Source organism: Ursus americanus, chromosome 12 (genome assembly GCF_024610735.1).
Source record: "Ursus americanus isolate L20-20 chromosome 12, mUrsAme1.1.p, whole genome shotgun sequence".
NCBI classification, from domain to species: domain Eukaryota; kingdom Metazoa; phylum Chordata; class Mammalia; order Carnivora; family Ursidae; genus Ursus; species Ursus americanus.
Genome location: NC_142138.1, coordinates 52,782,717 through 52,803,947, shown reverse-complemented (window position 1 = coordinate 52,803,947; position 21,231 = coordinate 52,782,717). Strand labels below are relative to the sequence as shown.

Genomic DNA, 21,231 nt, shown 5'->3' with positions numbered 1-21,231 from the left:
GACTGGTGGGAAAGAAACTCTGGCTCTGAGGCAGGATGTAGCTGCTCATTGATTCATGTATTCATTCATTTATTAAACATATCTCTATTGATTATTTACTATGTGTCAGCTGCTATGTTATTTATGAATACTACAGTGAACATCAATAGTGCTGATGTTTGCTGTCAAAGGGTTTACAGTCTATCAGGGGAGGCAGACATCAAACAATAAATTACAAGCTTAGCAGAGAGAGAAGGAGGGAAATTAGGTGGTATGAGTCTGTAACAGGGAGTTTAGACACACACTGTGCCTAAGTGAAAATTAGATAATTAAGCAAGCAAACAAAATAGGATGTGGAGTTATCCAAGGGGGATATAAGGTACTTGGGATCATATGAGTGGGTCACAGAACCCAGCCTGGGAGAGATAAGTAATGATTTCCTGAAGGAAGTCATGATTAGGTTGAGATCAAAAGGTTGATTAGGTCTCAGTTCACCTGGCTTTAATCCTGGTTACCCATTAGATTCATCTAGAAAACTTCTAAACCATGAAGGCCTGCCCTCCCCCACTCCCTTCATTCTAATTATAAGTTCTTACACAGGACCCAGGCATTCTTATGTTGGAAAAGTTCTCCGTGAGATTCTAATGACAGTTAGGATTGAAAACAGTCAACTATCCTTAGCCAATTGAGAAGGGATTGAAAAATTCCCAATAAAGGGAGCACAGTATATTTTAGAAACTAAGAGAAGTTTATTTCAGCTGGAGCATTACATTTGGGGTTGGAGAAATAGATAGGAGTTAGTGTAATGTTTCACTTGGAGACTGTGGCTGTGAAAATCCATAGTGGAGATCTGATTTTTCTCAAGAGGTCCTCAGCAGCTATGATGCACATCTAAATTTATTCAGTGTTGATGTCTTGTCAGGCAACCATGATTACTTTCATTTCCTTGTACACTGTATGTCTTGTATCTGTGCTGCCTATCTGATATTTCTGTCACCCTCCTCTTAGCTTATAAACTTCTACCTATCCTTTAGGACTCAGCTTAAAAGAAACCACATGTTAGATATTTCAGCCTTTGTGAGCCATACGATGTCTAATCACTGTGACACAACTGTGTCGTAGGGCAAAAGGAGCTATGGACAATATATAAATGAATGGGTGTGGCTATAGTCTAATACAGATATTATTTGTGGATGCTGAAATTTAAATTTCATATAACTTCTGTATGTCACCAAATATTATGCTTCTTTTAAGTTTTAACCATGTAAATTACAAAATAGTCAGCAAGGGCTTAACTCATAGGCATAGTTGTCCCTCCCACTGTTCTAAGGCATTGTCAGAAATACCAACTCACAAAAATTCTTTTAGATAAATATTTTTTTTATTATTTTCATTTTACAGATGTAGAAACTGAGGCACAAAGCAGTCTAAATCACACAGATGCTAAGTACAGGGATGGGATTCAGAATCATTCCAGCTCTTCCATGCTATGTATTGGTGTCGTTTACTCCTTATTGGTCATGGGAATGTGTGAAGAAGTTTAAAGGAAGAATTAATTAGAGATGAAACAATCAAAACATTATGAGACTTTAGTTCAGTAATCCATGGGGACACTGAAAGCAACAGAGGGAAAGGATTAAAGACCTGGGACAGACTAATCAGTGAATGAGTCAGGGTGTTCAAGAGATCAGCAGAACATAATAGAAAAGACATATTAGGCCCTTGAAAATTTTGGTTTTAAGATAAAAGACCCCTTTGGGCTTCAGAGAAAGTTGCTTCTAGTATTTTCGCATTATCGTGTTTCATGTTCAGTATTTTATATAGCTCGTGTTGTAGGTGGGTTCTCTTCTAGTTTGGGAAAAATTCAAGTATAGCTAAATAATTAAACCCAAATGCAAAAAGTGCTATAGTAGAGGGGAGTATATGGAACCCAGCTTTGGGAGATAGGAAATGCTTGCCGGAGCAGACGACACATCACTTATATCCTGTTGTCCTCAGGTGAAGTGGAGCTAAATGTTTCAGATAGGGAAAATAGGATTTATAAAGGCCCAGAGGCAGGAGAAAGAAGATGGGGGAGGGGTTCTGGGCAGTCTAAGTTCAGTATAACTAGAGCACTGAGTGAGGACGGAGTTAGGGGAAATGACAATGAAAAAAAAAAATGGTGGAGGTGCAGTTGGGGTGGTATCCGGAAGACAAATGGGTGTGTTCAGGTCTTCACGATTTTCTGTGCGGGGTTTGTGCATACCCTCTGGAAATTCGTGGGTTCACTGGAGGGATTTAAGCAACAAAGTGACATAAAGCCTGGAGTTTTGGAAGTTTGCTCAAGTTGTGGTGTGCAGACTGATGAGAAGAGACGTGGAATCAAGTTAAATGGCTATTGGACTAATGCACTGGGCTCTGATAGCTTATTCTTCCATATAATAAACTATAACAGTATGTAGTAAAAGGCAGGAAAAATACTGTTGAACAAAATATCATACTAATTGGATACATCTGAAATTCTTTTCATGGTTTGTGGCATCAGCTATTGGCAACATGGAAATGATTCCAATATTAAGGGCATTTAAGAATTGCTTTGAATATGGAAATTTCGCTTTTTTAGATGTATCAAGCTACAACAATTACTGCTTTTAATCTTTAAACAGTTGCAGTTCAGTTAATAAAAAATGAAGAATAACTTCCCTATGTGTGTATAATGTATGTGTGTATGTATAAAGTCAGAATCCGTATTAGAAGAATTTGTTAAATGCTGCAATTATGAGATCAAATAACAGGCAGATTTCAAAGTGGTTTAATTTATTATTTACTTTATTTGAAGGAAAAAAACTTTAAAACTTGATTGACTAAGTTTTACATTTTTATAACTTGATATGCTTTTCTAGAAAAAGAAAAAACGTAGTTGAAATCTTTACTTTGTGTCCCTATTTTTTAATTGCTTTTTGAAGAACGAATTATTGCATATAATGTGTCTCTACAAAGCATTTTGTGAGGTTTTAAAAATAGAGCCCTTATTTTGAATCCTGTAGAGGGAATGTGTTTTTATCACAGTGCTTTCAAAGTAGGAAGAAACAAATGTGGCAAAATCTGTGCTCTTGGAAAAGGTCATCCTGTGAAATGATATTCTGTTGAGAAGGGACGTGTTGTTTATTTTATGTATTTACCTATGAGCAGTTGGGACCATGACCATTGGACTGTGTCCTTTTCTTCATAGAATTACAGCCTTCATAGCTGTGCTCATGTCAGTCCTTGAGTCTCCACCCTGATGTGCTTTTGCTAATAGCCTCAGAGCAAGAAGATAAGATAAAATAAGCAGATAAGACGCTGTGACTTTTAGAAACAGCCTCCTTCAGAGTCATTTATTCCTTGAAACATAAATTGAGTGTAATTTAAAGCAAATATAAACATCAGGAATCAATTAGCTGTCTCAAGATAATTTTAGTATATTATATTTACATTTTAAGTTTCTTTTACAGAGTTTTTATTTACGGGGTATAGCAGTGAAGGTGGCAAAGTGGAAAGAGCCTGGATTTGGTATTTGCCCAGATCTTAGGAGTGTCCTCAGTTTGCTTTCTGGTTCTCAATTCCTTCCTCTGTACAGTGTGGATCAGAACACATGCCCTGCAAAGCTTAGTGACTAGCACATACTAGGCTTTCTAGACCAGGGAAGCCATTATAGTTATTACTTTCTTTTTGTACTTTATGATAAGAGAAAAGAAGAAAGTTAAGAATGGTCAGGGGTTCCTATTGGCCTGAAAAAATTGACCATCACAAGTAGGACTCCTGCGAAAAGGTTCTTGAAGGCTGTGATTCTTTTAAATATTCCAAGGCTGAACTAGAGAGGATCATATGTGATAGAGTTGATTCTTTTGAAATGTCTGATTTCCATAAAGAAAAGTTGTATTTTCTTTTTAATAATTTGGAACCATGTGTACTATACTGGATAGTATGTTGATTTTTATTAAGAGGCTTGATGAAATAGGTAGACAGAGTATTGTTAAAGCAAAGTATACTTGTTATACTCTAAACGGAAACACGTAAAGCTTCATCCACATATGTTTGTACATATGGAAGTCAATACACCTAAATCTTAATTAACTAAGGAAAGGACCAGATATACATTGGTCACAAGCACTCATTCATTCATTCATGCATTCTATAATGAATGGATAGTTATTGTAAAAAATATTAGTTGAAATTATACTTTTCACAGAACAGCATCCTCTATGGAATGTGATAAATTGTGATCGTATTTTCCAATTCTAAAATCAATCCCTTTTCCATTCTCATTAAGTCGTCCCAGAAACAGTATATTTTGAAATTTGATGGCAATTCTGTTGTTGTTGTTGTTTTTTAACTAACAACTGAAGTTTTCAAATTAATAATATTGGTTCACTTTCAGGCAGATTTGATCTCTTTTCTTTCTGAAATGGAATCTAAATACTTGCAGTAAGACTTATGCCTCAGACATGCTCAGTAATACAAGGGCCAGCACATTGCCTTCTCTGAATATTTTTATTTTTGAATAAGGAGAAAAAATCAAGAGAATATAGGTATATTGAGTGATATGGAGTCTAAAGTCTGTTTTTATAACAATGCTTACACCACATGACTCATGTTTTGGCTTGCTTAGTGAATTAAGTGGATATTAAGTTGTGGATCAGGGAATTTGATGGTCTAAAACATTGTCCTTTTATGTCTGTTTTATTTCATATAGTGTAATGTTTTGAAGGTTCATCCATGTGGTAGCATGTATGAGAACGTCATTGCTGTTTGTGACTGAATCCTATTTCATTGTATGCGTGTACTGCATTTTGTTACTTTGTTCATGTATTGATAGAAATTTGGGTTGTTTCCACCTTTTGGCTATTGTGAATAACGTTTCAGTGAACATTGGCACACAGCTATCTGTTTAAGTGCCAGCTTTCAATCCTTTTGGGTATATATCTAGGAGTAGAATTGCTTGGTCATATGGTAATTCTATGTTCAGTGTTCTGAGGAATATTATATGATTCCACTTATATGAAATTTCTAGAATAGTCAACTTCACAGAGACAAAGTATTATTATCAGTTTCCAGAGCCTGGGCAGAGGTGGTGAATAGGGAGTTATCACTCAGTGGTTACAGTTTCTGTTTTGGGTGATAAAAATGTCTTGGAAGTACATAGTGGTGATGGTTGCACAGCATTGTGAATGTAATTTTGCTGCTAAATTGTACATAAAATGGTTAAAATGGCAAATTTTTTGTTGTATGTATTTTACTACGATTAAAAAAGTGAATAGTATAATATACCAAAATCAATCAATTATACATTTTAAATGGGTGAATTACTTGGCATATGAATTATATTCCAATGAAGCTCTTTGAAACATCAAGTTTATCCAAAGGGATTATACTTTATTACACTTTTATCGAAACTCTCCAGGGACTTTCAATCTGAATCATGAAGCATGAAGCATGTCCATGAAGATACTCTGGCAAATTTAGAGAGTAGAAATCAACAAATTATATATAGATACATATACCCATGCGCAGACACACAGATACACGTACATACACAGTACACACTATTCACACATGCTGTATGCTTATATATAATTTGTTAATAACTAACATAGGAATGCATTCAAGACAAGAGCGTTATGTTTTGTTACCTATTCTTTTTAACAACTTATAACTTCTTTGTGTATACAATATGGCTTATTAATTACACATTTTACAATAATTATGTATAACATTCATTGTGAATTTGAACCTTCAAAATCACCTTTATTTAGATTATGAATAGTTGAATAATAAATCTATTAGAAATTAATGGAATATGTCCAGATGCTGGTTTTCACTTTAATTCCAAATAATGCAATTACTTAGAATGATTAAAGACTTTATAAATTGTAATTGAAATGCATCAGACAGGTTGTAAATTCACATATATTCAATTATATATTATATATATATTACATTACATATATATATAAAATATATATATAACGTATATTTGATCCTAAATCTACATATCCCCCCCACATGAATATCTTCTGTTTGCTTTTCCATAGTTTAATTCTTGATTTGAGATAATTTGTATTTGAGAATTTTATAGTTTGTAATTTATCTGCTGTCCCACTCCTCAATCTCCCGCCCAAATATTAAAGAAACGTGGCAAGTGATGGATTTAAGAAATAGAACAACAAACTATCTTATCTGTTAAAAATACTCATTTTTATATTAGACTATTTGTTCAATCTTTTTTTTTTTTTTTACTTTTCACTTATTTTCAGCTGCTCCAGTTGATGTACTAAAAGCTCTAGATTTTCACAACTCTCCAGAGGGAATATCAAAAACAACGGGCTTTTGCACAAACAGAAAGAATTCACAAGGTTCGGATACTGCTTACAGAGTTTCAAAGCAAGCACAACTCAGTGCTCCAACAAAACAGTTATTTACAGGTATGTTCACTTTATTACTACAACTATTACTAATTTGCAAATTATTATTGTTTCTTTTTATCATGCTGTATAATGGACAATTATTGGCGCAGATATAATTCTTTCATATATGGGACACCAAATACATTGTGGTCACTAAGGTGACTTAATGAAAATAACTAATGATTTAATGATTGCCAGTTTTAATTCAGTACAATTGCAGGAGAAATGCTCATTTGAAAATTTAGTAATTTATTGTTTTATTCCAAGACAACAAAACTTGAAGACAATATTTTATCTAACTTATTTTTGCATACAATCATGTAGAATTTATTTTTTGGTGGGAACATGGCAACTTTACCCTTAATGACTACCCATGTGGATTGAATGGGCATGTGGATTTAGACATACTTAGTGAATGTCTTTCTAAAATTAATAAAAGTTTCTGTTGAAAGAAACACTTCTTCAGCAGATATTATAAAATAGATTATTCTGTCTTATTTTTGGATCCTGTTTTATCTCAAATATAGTAAAAGTTAGTCACATCTCACAGTTACAAGGAGATCTGGGACTAGAGATTTTGTAAATCTTTACCTGGGAAGTTTTTGTAATGGTATCAAAAAATACTTGGTAAATATTTTCTTTCTTTCTTTCCATGATTGACCTAATCACACTAATTATCTGCAAATCATGATAATATAGGGAAAGGGAGTTGAGTGATGAAACAATTTCTCAGCATCACATTGTGAAGGCAAGCAACTCCTTACAAGTCTGCTGTTGGATACATGTCAATTATTTTTTCTTGTAACTACACTAAATTGAATGTCCTCATCCTTATTTAACAGAAGAGGAAATAGAGTTTCACTGAAGTTCTTGGACTTGTCCAAATTACAAGGGGTCAGTATTTAATCCAGATCTTCTCTGTTGCCTAGGCCATTATTCCCTATATTATCAGATGTTTGTTGTTGGTGCTTTCAGATCTCTCAGAAATAATTTATCTTCTAAATTCTTCATATTATCCTCTCTACTGTCTTTACCTCAAGGGATTTGAATTCTCTACTTTCACTTAAAACTATTTCCTGACAACAGAAAAATTAAAAATCTGGGGACTAAAGAATTACAAAAGAAGATAGTGTATTTTTCATGGATGGACATTTTAAAGTATTTTTGAAAACACATTTATTTTGATTAAATCATTGACTTTTCCTAGATTTTTCTTGTTTTGCCATAATTTGTGATGGACAAAAGTAACAAATGCAAATATAAAGAATGTCAATGGCTTTGTCTCTCTTTGAAAATAAAATTCTGACTTTGAAGATAAAAATTAAAAGTCATTAAATCCATAAAATATTTTTCTAAAAAATCAAGTTTAAAAGTTGCAAATGTAAAAATTATGTTGCTTTTCTATTTATCTGCTCTCTAATGCTGAAATAGGAAAGGGATGGGAATTTTCAAGAGGAAAAAAAACAAGGAAAAATACGCTAATGAAAAAGCTCTAGAAATACTCAAGAAGTTAGCCTTAATTTTTTGTACTTTGGCTCATCATCTCAGGGTCAGTGTTTTGCCTTCCAAATTGGTACTTAGTTTGATTAGTTCAATCACTTCTGTTGTGTTACTCATAGAAAAAGAACACAATGTATGCCTTTAGGATCTCCTTCCCTAAGAGTTAACAAAATTCCCTTATATCAATTTTTTTTCACCTTCTCATAGTGTTGTGCCTTAAGCATATAATTCTAATAATGAATATTTCAGATAAGAGGAGACACCTCTGATATGGACCTTATTTTTCCCCCACACAAATGAATTTAAACTTAATCTTCCTACAGAGTAGAGCTTCCTGCCAAACAATGCAACATGCAATTAATAAAAATGATCAATGACATTTTCATAGTTAAAAAATACAGAGTGGATATTTTCTTTATCAAATAAGTAAAAAAGATCTTTGAAAAATTACTTGGAATAGTCTTTCTTCCATTATGGGAACATAATAGCGACTTCTTTTCTAACGCAGAAAGTAAGCAGTGGTAGTGGAAAGTTCAACACTGGGTAGGGGTGGAGGATTATCAGATAGCCACTGTAAAATTCTGTTTAATGAAGGTATATGTCCACTAAAGTCCTAATCTGAGACCTTTAATTTAACTGTCTGAGAACGTTGTACATGTGACCTGAATAGAAGCTGTAATTTGCAAATTCTATCTGCCCTCTTTAGAACACCTGCTGTAGGACAGATACTATCCAAGAAACTTCGTGTATATTGATCTTTGTCTTCATATTCATCTGGAAAGAAGAATATTTAAGCCTAAATTACAGATTGAGGGTTAGAAATGTGGAGTATTTGAATATAATCACAGAACCAATGAATGATATGAGCCTGAGAGAGAATCCCTGCCTCTTTTAGACTAAAATGAGCTTTCCTACTATGCAAAAATGGCCTTCCCTCCTCATTTTCAAAATCCTGCTGACCACCAAGCTACATCAAAAAAAAGATTTTAACTAAAGGAAGACATATTCCACATGGGAGTTTATTGACCATAATCTAAAAAAATTAAAATCAAATAATAAAACTTTGTGTCTTTTCATATAAAATGTATTCATGCATGCAATATCTATTGATAGTAAAAGGCCATTTTAAGAATCACTATTGAATTTGATATATTCCGTGTGAATTATGGTTATTGCATGTATATGATTTATGTATACATGCATATCAAAAGTAGTAATAGCATTTTTTCTTTAATAGCAGTCTTTCAACAGAGAGGATGCTTTATTTTTAGGTTGTATTTATACATTTCAAACATATATTATTTAAGTTGAAAAATTTCACATTTTATTTTATCATGTATACTGATCACTGTTATTTTAGATAAAATTTCATAGAGTAAGTGGTTGCATTTTCTTGTTGAACTAATATCATAGTGAATTCTCTCTGAGACATCTAGTAGATATGGACAACGTTGTTTAATGTCTTATAGGGAAGAAACTAAGGTGGGGTGTGTAGGTTAGACTGAATATTTTGACATCAAGTCATGAATTTTAGGTAACTAAATTTTCTTTTTTAAAGGTGATAGCTTAAAGATAATAATTAAAATCTTACTGACTAATTTTAAATTGAGAAATACTTCTGTAATTGAAAGATTTTACTCATTAGTGTGGTTAGCAGCTGACAATTTCAAAAGCTGTGCTGTACAAATTGAATGATTAATTAGAATTTGCTATAATCTATTTGGTCTTATATGAATATATTCTTTCTTAAGATTCCTTTTTCCCTAAGTGTCTCTATGTGGACATTAATTCATAATGTTTTTGCAAAAATGAAAAAAAATAAATATTGTTTTCCCCTAACTCATAATATTTTAGCATCTTTTTTTTCAATGTAGATATTTGAATAATTGAGGTACATTTAGGGAAAGAATTCCTGTGATTCTCAACATTCTGAGCTACTTATTTTTAAAGTTTCTTTTCTATAGTGCTTCTTCAATAGCAGGCTGAATTACCTACCTAGATTTTTATTTATAGTACAAGCAGGTAAAACTTGTTTTATTAACTGATGTGTTTTATTACCTTTCTATTTTATTTATATGATTATTTTCCTTCTGTTGATTTATAGAAATATAAAATTAGATGTCTTTATGACACTTAAATGAAACAAAACTATATACATGTTTTTATTATTTTTTCCTGTGATAGCAAAGGTTTTATGACCTACTTGTGATATAGCAAAGTTGTTTGGTAAGTTATTTTAAAAATTAAAATAAAGAGGTTTAAATAAACAGTTTTTAGTTTGGCGATATCTAGTTATCTAGATATAGACAGATCTGGATAAAGATACAGATATAGATACAGATATAGATATTATAGAACCAAATGGTTTACATGAATTGACTATTTTCTCTCTTTGACTTACTTTTATTTAATTTCTACATTTTAAATAATTTCAATTTCATAAAATGTCTCCTACTACTTTAAGTGGCTAGTTATGCTATATAGGTGCTAAGTATTTTATTTCGCCAGTCCCAACCATTGTAGGCCATCTTAATATTTTAGGATTATAAATTTAGTGTTCTGGTGAATTGACATATCTTTACACGTGAGCATTGTTCCTATTCCAATAAATTCATAGAAGTGGAATTGCTTGTCTCCTATAATCTTTTGAATTTGAATCCATGGCAGTCAAATTCATAGTATTTTAACCATGTAGAATAGAATTTAGAATGAATGGATTGAATATGGAAGGTTCCTGGCCCAGATATCATTGATTACATATGCACAGATACACCAGTTTTGCATATGGACAACTTTTTAACTGAAATCTCATCCTTCAAACAATAATTAATGCCTGCTTTACTTATGTTCCAGAATAGTAAGATATATATGTAACAGTATTTTTGAAGAATAAAATGCAAAATTTAATATGCAGTGATTTTATAAAAATATACAAGTATTCATTGCTTAACTATCTGAGATATATTTGTGATAATCATTTAACTGACATATTTATTTAATAAATAATTACTAAGCACTTGCATAGATTTGACCCCATGCTGGATATTTGGAGTATGATGGTAAGGGGGTGGGGAGAAAGACAGTCCTCTTGAACTTAGAATCAAATTAACCAAATATCTAATAGTTGTGATATATAATGACATAAGCTTTTTACTAGTGAAACTGCAGTTTGCATGATAGGAAAAACTGATCAGAAACTCTTTAGCTTTTGAAGGATGACTTAAAAAATACCTTCATATATTGTGTCCTTACAGTGCCTTCTTTAAAGAGAGAATGTATGGCCATAGATCAGACAAGGCTGAAAATACAAATCTTACACCAAAAGTGGTACTTTCATATTTTAAAAGTTCTTACTATGTATTTAATATTGTACTGGCACCATGGTGAATCCTGTTTCCTAACTTTGAATTCAATTTTACATTATCATTGTGCCTTAAATGAGTGGCTTAAGATTTGAATATAGCTTGGACAATTATTGCAGAGAAAGCTTATTATCATCCCCTTCCCATTTGTTTTTTAATCTGAATTGTTATTACTGTTTGAATTTACATGACTTATTAAGGCTACCTAGCATGTTAAAAAAAAAAAAAAAGGGTGATCCAGGAATAATTTGGGAATTTGGATTTCTGACCCTTTGGCTTTCTCTTCTCAGGAGGAACTTTTCCAGAAGATTTTTCAATATTATTTACAATAAAACCCAAAAAAGGAACTCAGTCTTTCCTTTTATCTATATATAATGAGCACGGTATTCAGCAAATTGGTGTCGAGGTTGGGAGATCACCTGTTTTCTTGTTTGAAGACCACACTGGAAAACCTGCCCCAGAAGACTATCCCCTCTTCAGAACTGTTAACATCGCTGATGGGAAGTAAGTAATATAATAATCCAGTGTTGTAGCTATATTGAAAGCAATTATTTCATTTAATTATTAAAAAAATACTCATAAAGTGTGATGCAGTTTTTCTAGAGACTGGAGATACAGAAATGAACAAAACTTAAAATACCTAATTTTACACAGTTTCTTTTGCTGTCTGGGTAGACCGATGATGGCCAATTTAAAAAAAATACGAATAAAGAGCATATCAGGTGATGATAAGTGAGACAGAAAGAAATAGAGCAGTGAAGAGGATAGGGAATGGTGGTGGAGGGTACCATTTTAAAGAGTGAGATCAGGGAAAATCTCACTAAGAAGGTGACTGGTGAAGAATCTGGGGTGTATGCCCTGCTGATAACTGAAAGTATACTATTTCAGGAGGAGGGGAAGCAAATACACAGCCTCTGATTCCAGGTGTGGCTGATCTGGTCTAAGCAATGTCCAGGATACCAGCACGGCAGGAGCAGAGTGGGATGAGGAGGATGGAGAAGCCCTGGGAGACCAAAGGGTAGAACACTTTGTAGATGAATATAAGCATTCTGGGTTCCATCTGGAGTGAAATGGAAAGTCACTGTAGACTTTTTGAGAGAGGAATGACCTCATTGGATTTACTTATTATCAAGCATGTTAATATTGACAATCATAAGAAGCTTTTTATAATACTTGATGTGTGCTATATACCATTTGAAGCACTTCATACATAGTCGACTCATTTAATTTTTCATGACTCTTTGAAGAAAATAATGTTAATAAACCCATTTTACAGATAAGGGGACTGAGGTACAGAAAGTTTAAGTAACTTGCCTTAGGTCTTATATTTGCAAAGTGGCAGAGGTAGGGTTTGAACTTAGATAATTAGACTCCATAGTAACCATCGTACTCTTCTAAAAATCATGCTGAATTCTGAATTCTGCATTGTGAATATTGCCTTTCACTTAGGGAGCAGCTAAATACAAATAAATGTTTATTAAATTTACTTGGTGGGATGCGTGGGTGGCTCAGTCGGTTAAGTGCCTGCCTTTGGCTCAGGTCTTGATCTCAGGGTCCTGGAATCAAGTCCCGCATGGGGCTCTTTGCTCAGCAGAGAGCCTGCTTCTCCCTCTTCCTGACCCTCCCCCTGCTCATGCTCTCTTGCTATCTCAGAGCTCTCTCTCTCAAATAAATAAATAAAATCTTTAAAAAATTTACTTGGTATTTTATTGCTGAATCTAGGCTTCTAAAACTAGCCTTATCTGAAATATGATATTTAGTTATAGATGTAGGAAGGAAATAACAGTGCAGATGGGGAAAAAAAAAAATCCACCCTCAGTGTATCCTTATCAGGACCAGGGAAAAAACTTCATCTCAGTGGCAGGAAAAACTAGGCTTTTATGAGCAATTTACATACTCTTCTTAATAGTTAATATGAAAAGTGATGTTATGAAAATAAATCAGGGTAAGGAATTTAAGGGTGTACTGTTTTCGATAGAACATCTCTTTGGTATGAGTGCATTGAGCAAAGACTTATTAGAAGTGAAGGAGTGGGCCATGTGGGGATGTGGAGAAAGAATGTTTCTGGCAGAGTGAAGAACACTGCAAAGAACGGTAAAGAGACAGCAATGTGGCTGTCGTGCAGGGAGTGAGAAAACAAAAAGTTGGGCATGAGGTCAGAGGGCCAGGGCACACCCTGTGAGGTAGAGTAAGGACTTCAGCTTTTACCAGGAGTATTAGATGGTTTTTAGCAAGGCTGAGACTTGATCTGACTTGTATTTTAAAACGGTCACTCTGGTTGCATGAGAATGGAGGCAGAGACCAGTTAAGAGTCTAGATGAGAGAGCTTGCAGATTGCATAAAGTCGAGAGACACTGGATTCTGTGTATCTGTTGAATATAAGGATTTTCTCATGATGGGAATGCATAGTATATGAGAAAGAGAATAATTAAGAATGACTCCAAAACTAAGGGGTAGTTTAGTATTTTGACTATTATGTGTAATACCATGATTATGACGTATCATTTTTATCAGAGCTGAAAATAATCAACAAGATCAAATTTAAAGTCCTGATCAGCTTTTAGCAATGGAAATCATTTTTATTTTCTGTTAATGAAAAGCACATACGTACAACAGTGGAGATGGTTTAAGTTAAGACACAGGCTTCTTGGCAGAAATACGTGTAAATTTTACTCTCACAGTATTAAGTGGCTCCAAAATAAATCTTTGCGAAATTCAAACTAAGCAGACGCCTATGCTAGTTGAATGTGCTATGGAAAGACCAAAGATTAAGTGTATATGGAAATATACTTGGTCCTCATCAGTAGCCATGCCAAGTCACATGAAACAGACATTTAGGAAGGCTCCTGCAATTTTTTGGGTATTTTATTTTATGGATGTAGTCCTAGACACTTCTGCAATATTAATCTAGCATTTTTCATTTGGAAAAAAAAAATAAAATATAAACCAGAGTGGCTTGCAGAATCCAAGTGAGCCTTACTCAGTGGTTTATGTTAGCACCAAATACTGTTAATAAAACCCACCATTTTATAGTAAGATTAGGATATATATGTTTCCACAGGGCTGGCCACGTCTACCCCTAAGCCTGTCATCGCCGCCCTGAATTAGCTGGAGCAGTAGCTTCAGCGTGAATTGAGACTCTCACTCCACACATGCGTTGACTATGCTTTCTTTCAGCGTTCCCACTTCCTGCCAACCCTGGAAAGAAGGAGAGATATTGTGTCTCAGTTTTGGATCCTGCCCACAGTAGTGATCTATAACTGTCTTGAAATTAAAGTGGAAAAAGAAAACGAAAGCACTTGAAATAAATGTGAATAAAGACAGAGAAGCACATTGTGTTGTACAATTAGGACGTTCAGTTGTTCCAGATGGAGCAGTCATTCAATTAGTAGACATACCCTTTTACAGTTCATCTCAGGGGATCTCTAGAGAAAAAAAAAAAAAAATTAAGTGGAATTCCATTTGGAAGAAAGCATTTACGTACATAGAAACTATTACTTACCCGGTATCCCACCCTTGATCTCTATCAAATACACTCATCAGGCATTGGTGAGATTAAGCTTTTGTTGCAACCACACAAAGTGAAGCAAAGGATGGGCACTTCTTATCAGCATAGACAGCAACCCCTGGTGTGCATTTTATACTGTTTGTGTCCTTTCTAGTACCTAACACTCTTCTGGGTAAACCGTAAGTAGTCACCTGTTAACTGATTGATTAAAAAAATGAGCTTACATTTTGTACAATTTCAGCTCACTTTCACAGTTTAAAGTACATTGTATTTAAACACGAATAATTTTGTGGCAACAATGTCTTTGAAGCTTACAAAAGAATTACTTGTCTTTTTTTAGGTGGCATCGGGTAGCCATCAGCGTGGAGAAGAAAACTGTGACGATGATTGTTGATTGTAAGAAGAAAACCACAAAACCACTTGATAGAAGTGAGAGAGCAATCGTTGACACCAATGGAATCACGGTTTTTGGAACAAGGATTCTGGATGAAGAAGTTTTTGAGGTAAAAATAAATCAAATTTTATTTGAAGCTGAATATTGTTAAATCGGATGAACTGAGTTGATAACAGTAACAATCAATATATGTTATAAAGCAACGTTGAAAATGAAAGGGTGACCTACTTTCTTCCTCTGCGGGTGTAGCGGTGATGTTTTCTATTGTTCAGTAAGAGAATGAGTAGACAATGATGGTTCTAACGACTGGGAAACATTACAGAGATTGGTTGATTTGAACACAGGCATGCTATTCTCCTGGGAAGGGCAAATGGCTTTACTCTTAGTACTTAGCATTATTTTCTTTGGAGAAAAGAACATTTTCTTCACTTCCTTCTCTGGGAGATTAATTTAGGGAAATGCACAAATCAGATATTCTGCCTTTGCCTGTTGTTAACTTTTCCAAGGTATAAAATAGAGATCATATTGCAAAAGCTGAATTTATGTCTTTAAAATCACTTTTTTAAAAATGTGAAGCTCATAGTAAAAAGTTTTCTTCCAATTATAATTCACCAATTATGATAATCACATTCTTTCTTTTAATCCTTCAATCATTGGATCTGGTAATTTGTCCTTTAATTTTCATTTAGTCAATTATTAACAGAACAAACAGACCTGAGTCCTGACCCCATAAAGGGATGCACTCCTGAGACATTATTCAGTACTGTGATCTGGTTTTATACAATTTATTTTTCAAAGTATAATAAAGTAAAGCTCTGTAATATATTACAAATTAATAGACAAGGTTTACATGGAAGATTCTCTGTATTTGGTTGATTGGTGAATATACACACACACACACACACAGACAGTATTTTTCATAGAAAGAACAGTGTACATTCGGTGCAGGAGGATATTACATTCCTGTACTTAAATACATAACCTATGGCATAATTTTAAATATAATTAACATTTGTGGCACTTTCAGATTATTTAATTGAGATTCTGTTTTCGATTTTTCTCAACTTGTGTATACTTAAGCCTTTGACTCCAAATGAAATGTTTTTAACACATTATATCATACTAAATTAAATGATAAACTCATTCAGGCAATATATAATGATATATTCTCAGATATTCCAATATCATGTATTGATTGCACATAAATGATAATAAATATTTATTTATTAGATGAATATTGTAAACAAATTAACTTAATTTCTAGTCTAGCAAAGTTCTTTTTTTAAAATTAAATTACGAACATCAGTTTCACAGACTAAATTTATTTTTGTAATACACACAACCTTATTTTCTGGGAACATATATGAGTAATACGGATGCACTGTATCAGTGGATGGTTTCATTTCATATCATATATTAGTTTAGTCTATTGCTATACATGGTTACAGAGCCTGTGGAACCTAAGCAACAGAAATTAAGAGTAAACTTTGTTCATCATATGGATGCCTGGGTGGCTCAGTCAGTTAAGCATCTGCCTTAGGCTCAGGTCATGATCCCAGAGTCCTGGAATCAAATCCCACATCTGGCTCTTCGCTCAGTGGGGAGCCTCCTTCTCCCTCTGCCTGCCACTCTCCCTGCTTGTGCTCTCTCTCTCTCTGAGAAATAAATAAATAAAATCTTAAAAAAACCCCACAACTTTGTTCATCATAAATGATAGGAATATATAAAGAGGAAATCAGAAGGGGCACCTGGGTGCCTCAGTTGGTTGAGCATCTGACTCCTGATATTGGCTATGGTCATCATCTCAAGGTCATGGGATCGAGCCCTATGTCCAGTTTCAGGCTCAGTGTGGAGTCTGCTTGAGATCTTCTCCTGCTGCCCCCCCCCCACGCCCACCATGCTCACCCTCTCTCTCAAATAAATAAATAAAATAATTCTTTTAAAAAAAGGAAAATAACAGAAGAGAAAAATTAACATTAATTAATGTTTTAAAAATACAAATTAATTATTAATATTCTTAAAATTAACTGCCCTGAAAGATATTTGTTATATGTACATGCTGATTGGATGTCTTTTTCAAACAGGCCTTCCCTTGCCACCCTCTCCCCATTCCCCATGCACAGACTGTACTCCACTTTCTTTCCCATATATGCTCACTGGGATGCAGTTTAGAGTTTTTGAATTACAGTTTTAGACTATCACAATATGTTCTTTTATCAAAGCAAATAATCGAATCTGATGTTACATATTTTAAAATATGTAATAATAGTCAATGTGTTTCATAGGCTGATTACAGTATCAACTCCTAGAATATATAAAAATGATTTCCCTAAAATATTTCCATATACTTTCACTACTGCTAACCACAACCCCTTTGGCCAAGAGGGCTTCTAGTAAATTACCAAGGAAGATGTACTAGAAGAAAAGATTAATATATGTATTCATGATTAATTCTTAATTTTCTAATCCATAAGCCATATTCTAAATCCTAGAGTAACTCCAGCTGTTTATTTGGAAAAACTGCTAAACTATTAAGAAAAATAATTTTTCAAAGACTCATTAATAAATTCTTTAGTGAGTGTGACAGTGAGTAACAAAAATAAGTGTATTATGCTGCTTTGCATCTTGGAGTTTCCTGAAACTTTATGGAGCTTTAAAAAGGACACTTATTCAATATGAAGTGTAATTAGTTTTGAAAAAGTAAATAAATGCAGACATTTCACTATAAGGTTTATCTTTATCCTCCATCTACATAGTCATTATACATAAACTCAAGTGGTATTTCCTAAATTATATTATTGTATGGGTATATAAATTTCAAAAACAATTTACTCTTTCCGACTTGAAAAAAGACTATGAAGAAAAGAAATAATTCAAACACAGATTTTAAAATCACAATAAAACTTTCTGGCTCCTTTTGTGAAACTAGTTCATCTTATCTATACATGATGTTAATATATCTTTCTCTAAAAATTTACTTGAATATTTTTCTTTTTATTTTGTTTTACATTATGATATCTATCTAGACTTTTGAATCTCTGCAAGTGAATATGTAGAAATTAAACTAAAAATGATGAATATGTAGAAATTAAACTAAAAATGAGGAATGGTACCATCTATGCATTATTTTAGTGTTTGATAAACAGTTGTAATGGTGAAGATGATATAAAAAGATCAGTGATTCATTTTTATGGAAACTGAAAATATCACTTCTTTGGAAATAGTGTCATTCCGATTTAGAAGCAAATTTGTTTAGTGTATAATTTCATCTCTATCGTCTCTGTATTACCCTGCATTTATGGAATGGTACTATTATGGCAAAAAATGCTAAACGTGGCCGTATTTGAATTACAGTCTGAAGACTTCTAAGAATTCAACATCAAACAGATAAAAGCAAAACTGAAAATGTTTTTTTTAAGTATGTTAAGTTAGTTTATATGAAAATGCCAAATGAATATATAGAGCTATAATTCACATTATATAATTTCAGCATAGTGGAGTGAATATAAATATTGATTATAGAATCAAAAAAATCTGATTTTTGAATCCCAAAATAGCTTAACTACATTTCTCTATGTAATTACTTTATGTGGGTTTTATTATTTATTTATCTATATTTTACTTCATGTAAGTTTTAATTTCTCATTCTTCAAATGGGAATCGTAATGTAATCTCCCTAGTAAGTATATATATTAAAAAAATGAACTCATGTAGGTAAAGTGCTTAAAATACTAGTATTAATTATATATGTATATATGGTTATATATTTTGTGTTTAATTATGTATTACTATGTAATTTTCTTATTATTACTTATGTTCTTTTTTATCATCTTACAACTACAACATGTCAGATATTCTTATACATATTTGATATGGGAGAGCAACAGTGACCCATGTATCAGTCAAATGTTTTATGTGGTCTTTTTGTCTTGTAAATGAAGTACTTGGTTCCTGGGCTACTGCTTGTTTACAAGGTTATGTTTTGGGGATTAGATAAATTTTCCCTCTATAAACAGGTAGCACGGGGGTACAGAATTTAGCAGGGGGAAACATGGTCTGGGTAGATGAATACTTTCAAGTAGGCACAAAATATCTAACCAGCACTAATCCACAATCTTGGGGTTTTTTCCTAGCTTGATAATACACTTCAAAGATGGTAGGAAAAGCTAAATTAGAAAAATAACTACATTGCCTGTATTCGTTACCAGTAAAATTACTTTTGTAGTCTTTTAAACAGGAAACTTCTTTACTAAATATCAAGTTGTAGCCATTATAATTCAAGTTTTCAAAACATTGCTATTTCTATCTTTTTTTCTTTTTTAATGATCAAAGCAGGTAATTACAAGTCTTTTATATTCCCAACAATTTTCTCTCTTTGGGCAGATTCTTTCTTTCTTTTGAGAGCTTGTTTGGAGGTTCTAGCAGGGGAGCGCAGCTGCTCGTATACCCTTGACCGAAGAACGGTCCTCCTCTATCGGGGAAGGTCGTCCTCTTTGACCCAGCGCGCACCGAGCGCGCAGCTTCGGGACGGACGCACATGGAGCGGTGGGGGAGGAAGGGGACACCCGCCTAGCCAGCCAGATAAGCCGAATCAACCCTGGCGATCAATGGGGTGACAGATGTCTCAGCCAGATCGCCCTCACATCCTTTCTTTCTTTTGAAGGAATGAGAAGAATATAATGGCAATTTAAGTGGAAAAGCTTGTTGATGAAATTTTTTCATTTTTTCAAACTTCTCAGAATGATTTTGGCCTTCAGTTTTCTTGGGAGAAATCAATGAATAATAGTTTATAAAAGCGACACAATTTTAGTAGTTTTACAAGACCAGAAAACTTACCTTAAGGTAATAATAGCTATCTCAAATATTCCAGTAATAATTTGATTACCGCTTTGTGATACCTGTGTATCTTTTTAATATGTGTTTTTTCCAAGCATATATGCTTTTTAAAAAATGATGTTAGTAGGGGCACCTGGGTGGCTCAGTCGTTAAGCGTCTGCCTTCAGCCCAGGGCGTGATCCCGGCATTCTGGGATCGAGCCCCGCATCAGGCTCCTTCGCTGGGAGCCTGCTCCTTCCTCTTCCACTCCCCCCGCCTGTGTTCCCTCTCTCCCTGGCTGTCTCTCTCTCTGTCAAAATAAATAAATAAAATCTTAAAAAAAAAATGATGTTAGTAGACATGGTTTTCCTATAGAACAACATAACAGGATGGAGGTAGCTTTCCCATCTATCCACTTTTCCTAGTCTAGATGCATTAGCTAATAACACTTGAGATTTTTAAAATCTATTTATTGAGATATAATTGAAGTACAATAAACTGCAAATATTAAAAGTGTACAATTTGATCAGTTGTGAAATATGTTTACTTCTCTGAAACCATTATCATCATCAAGAAAATAAACATGATCCTCACACCCAAAAATTTCCTCGTGGACTTTTATAATCCATGTCTTCTTCTCCCCTAACCCCAGGCAATCACTAGTTTGCTTTTTAATCACTGTAGCTAACTTATTTTTTCTAAAAATTTAATAAGCAGAATGATACTGAGTATACTTTCTTTGGTTTGGCTTTTATCACTCAGCATAATGTTTTTAAGACTTATCCGTGTCTCATATATATCATTATTTTGCTTTTTTAAAAAAATTGCTGAGCAGTATTCCAGAGTATGAATAAACCACAATTTGTTCATCCATTCATCCTATTAGTGGACATTTGGATCATTTCCTGATTTTGGCTCCTGCATATAAAGCTAAGCTACTATGAACATTCATGTGTCAATTTTGATTGGGCTTTATTTTTGTTTGTCTTTGTTGAATACCGAGAAATGGAATGCTTTGATTATTTGGTAGTGCATATTTAACTTTAAAAAACAAAGAAACTGTTGAACTGTGCTCCAAAGTGGCATTAAATCATTTTACACTCCTTCCGGCATTGAATGAAAGTTTCAGTTGCTCTGTGTCCTTGCCGAGCCTTGATATGGTTAGTCTTCTAAATTTTAGCCATTCTCAGTGGTTGTATAGTAGTATTTCATTGTGGTATTAGTTTACATTTCCCTCATAACTGATGA

General features: G+C 33.6%; 1 protein-coding gene across 2 annotated transcripts in view; it reads left to right on the top strand.

Moving 5' to 3' along the window:
* The window catches only part of COL11A1 (collagen type XI alpha 1 chain), a 188,095-nt gene that overhangs the window by 15,122 nt on the left and 151,742 nt on the right, over positions 1–21,231 (top strand). For both annotated transcript variants that reach the window (XM_045801647.2, XM_087866138.1), the window contains exons 2-4: positions 6,255–6,422; positions 11,557–11,770; positions 15,115–15,277. In XM_045801647.2, the coding sequence (XP_045657603.1) occupies positions 6,255–6,422; positions 11,557–11,770; positions 15,115–15,277 (545 nt within the window). The remainder of the gene's footprint in view (positions 1–6,254; positions 6,423–11,556; positions 11,771–15,114; positions 15,278–21,231) is intronic.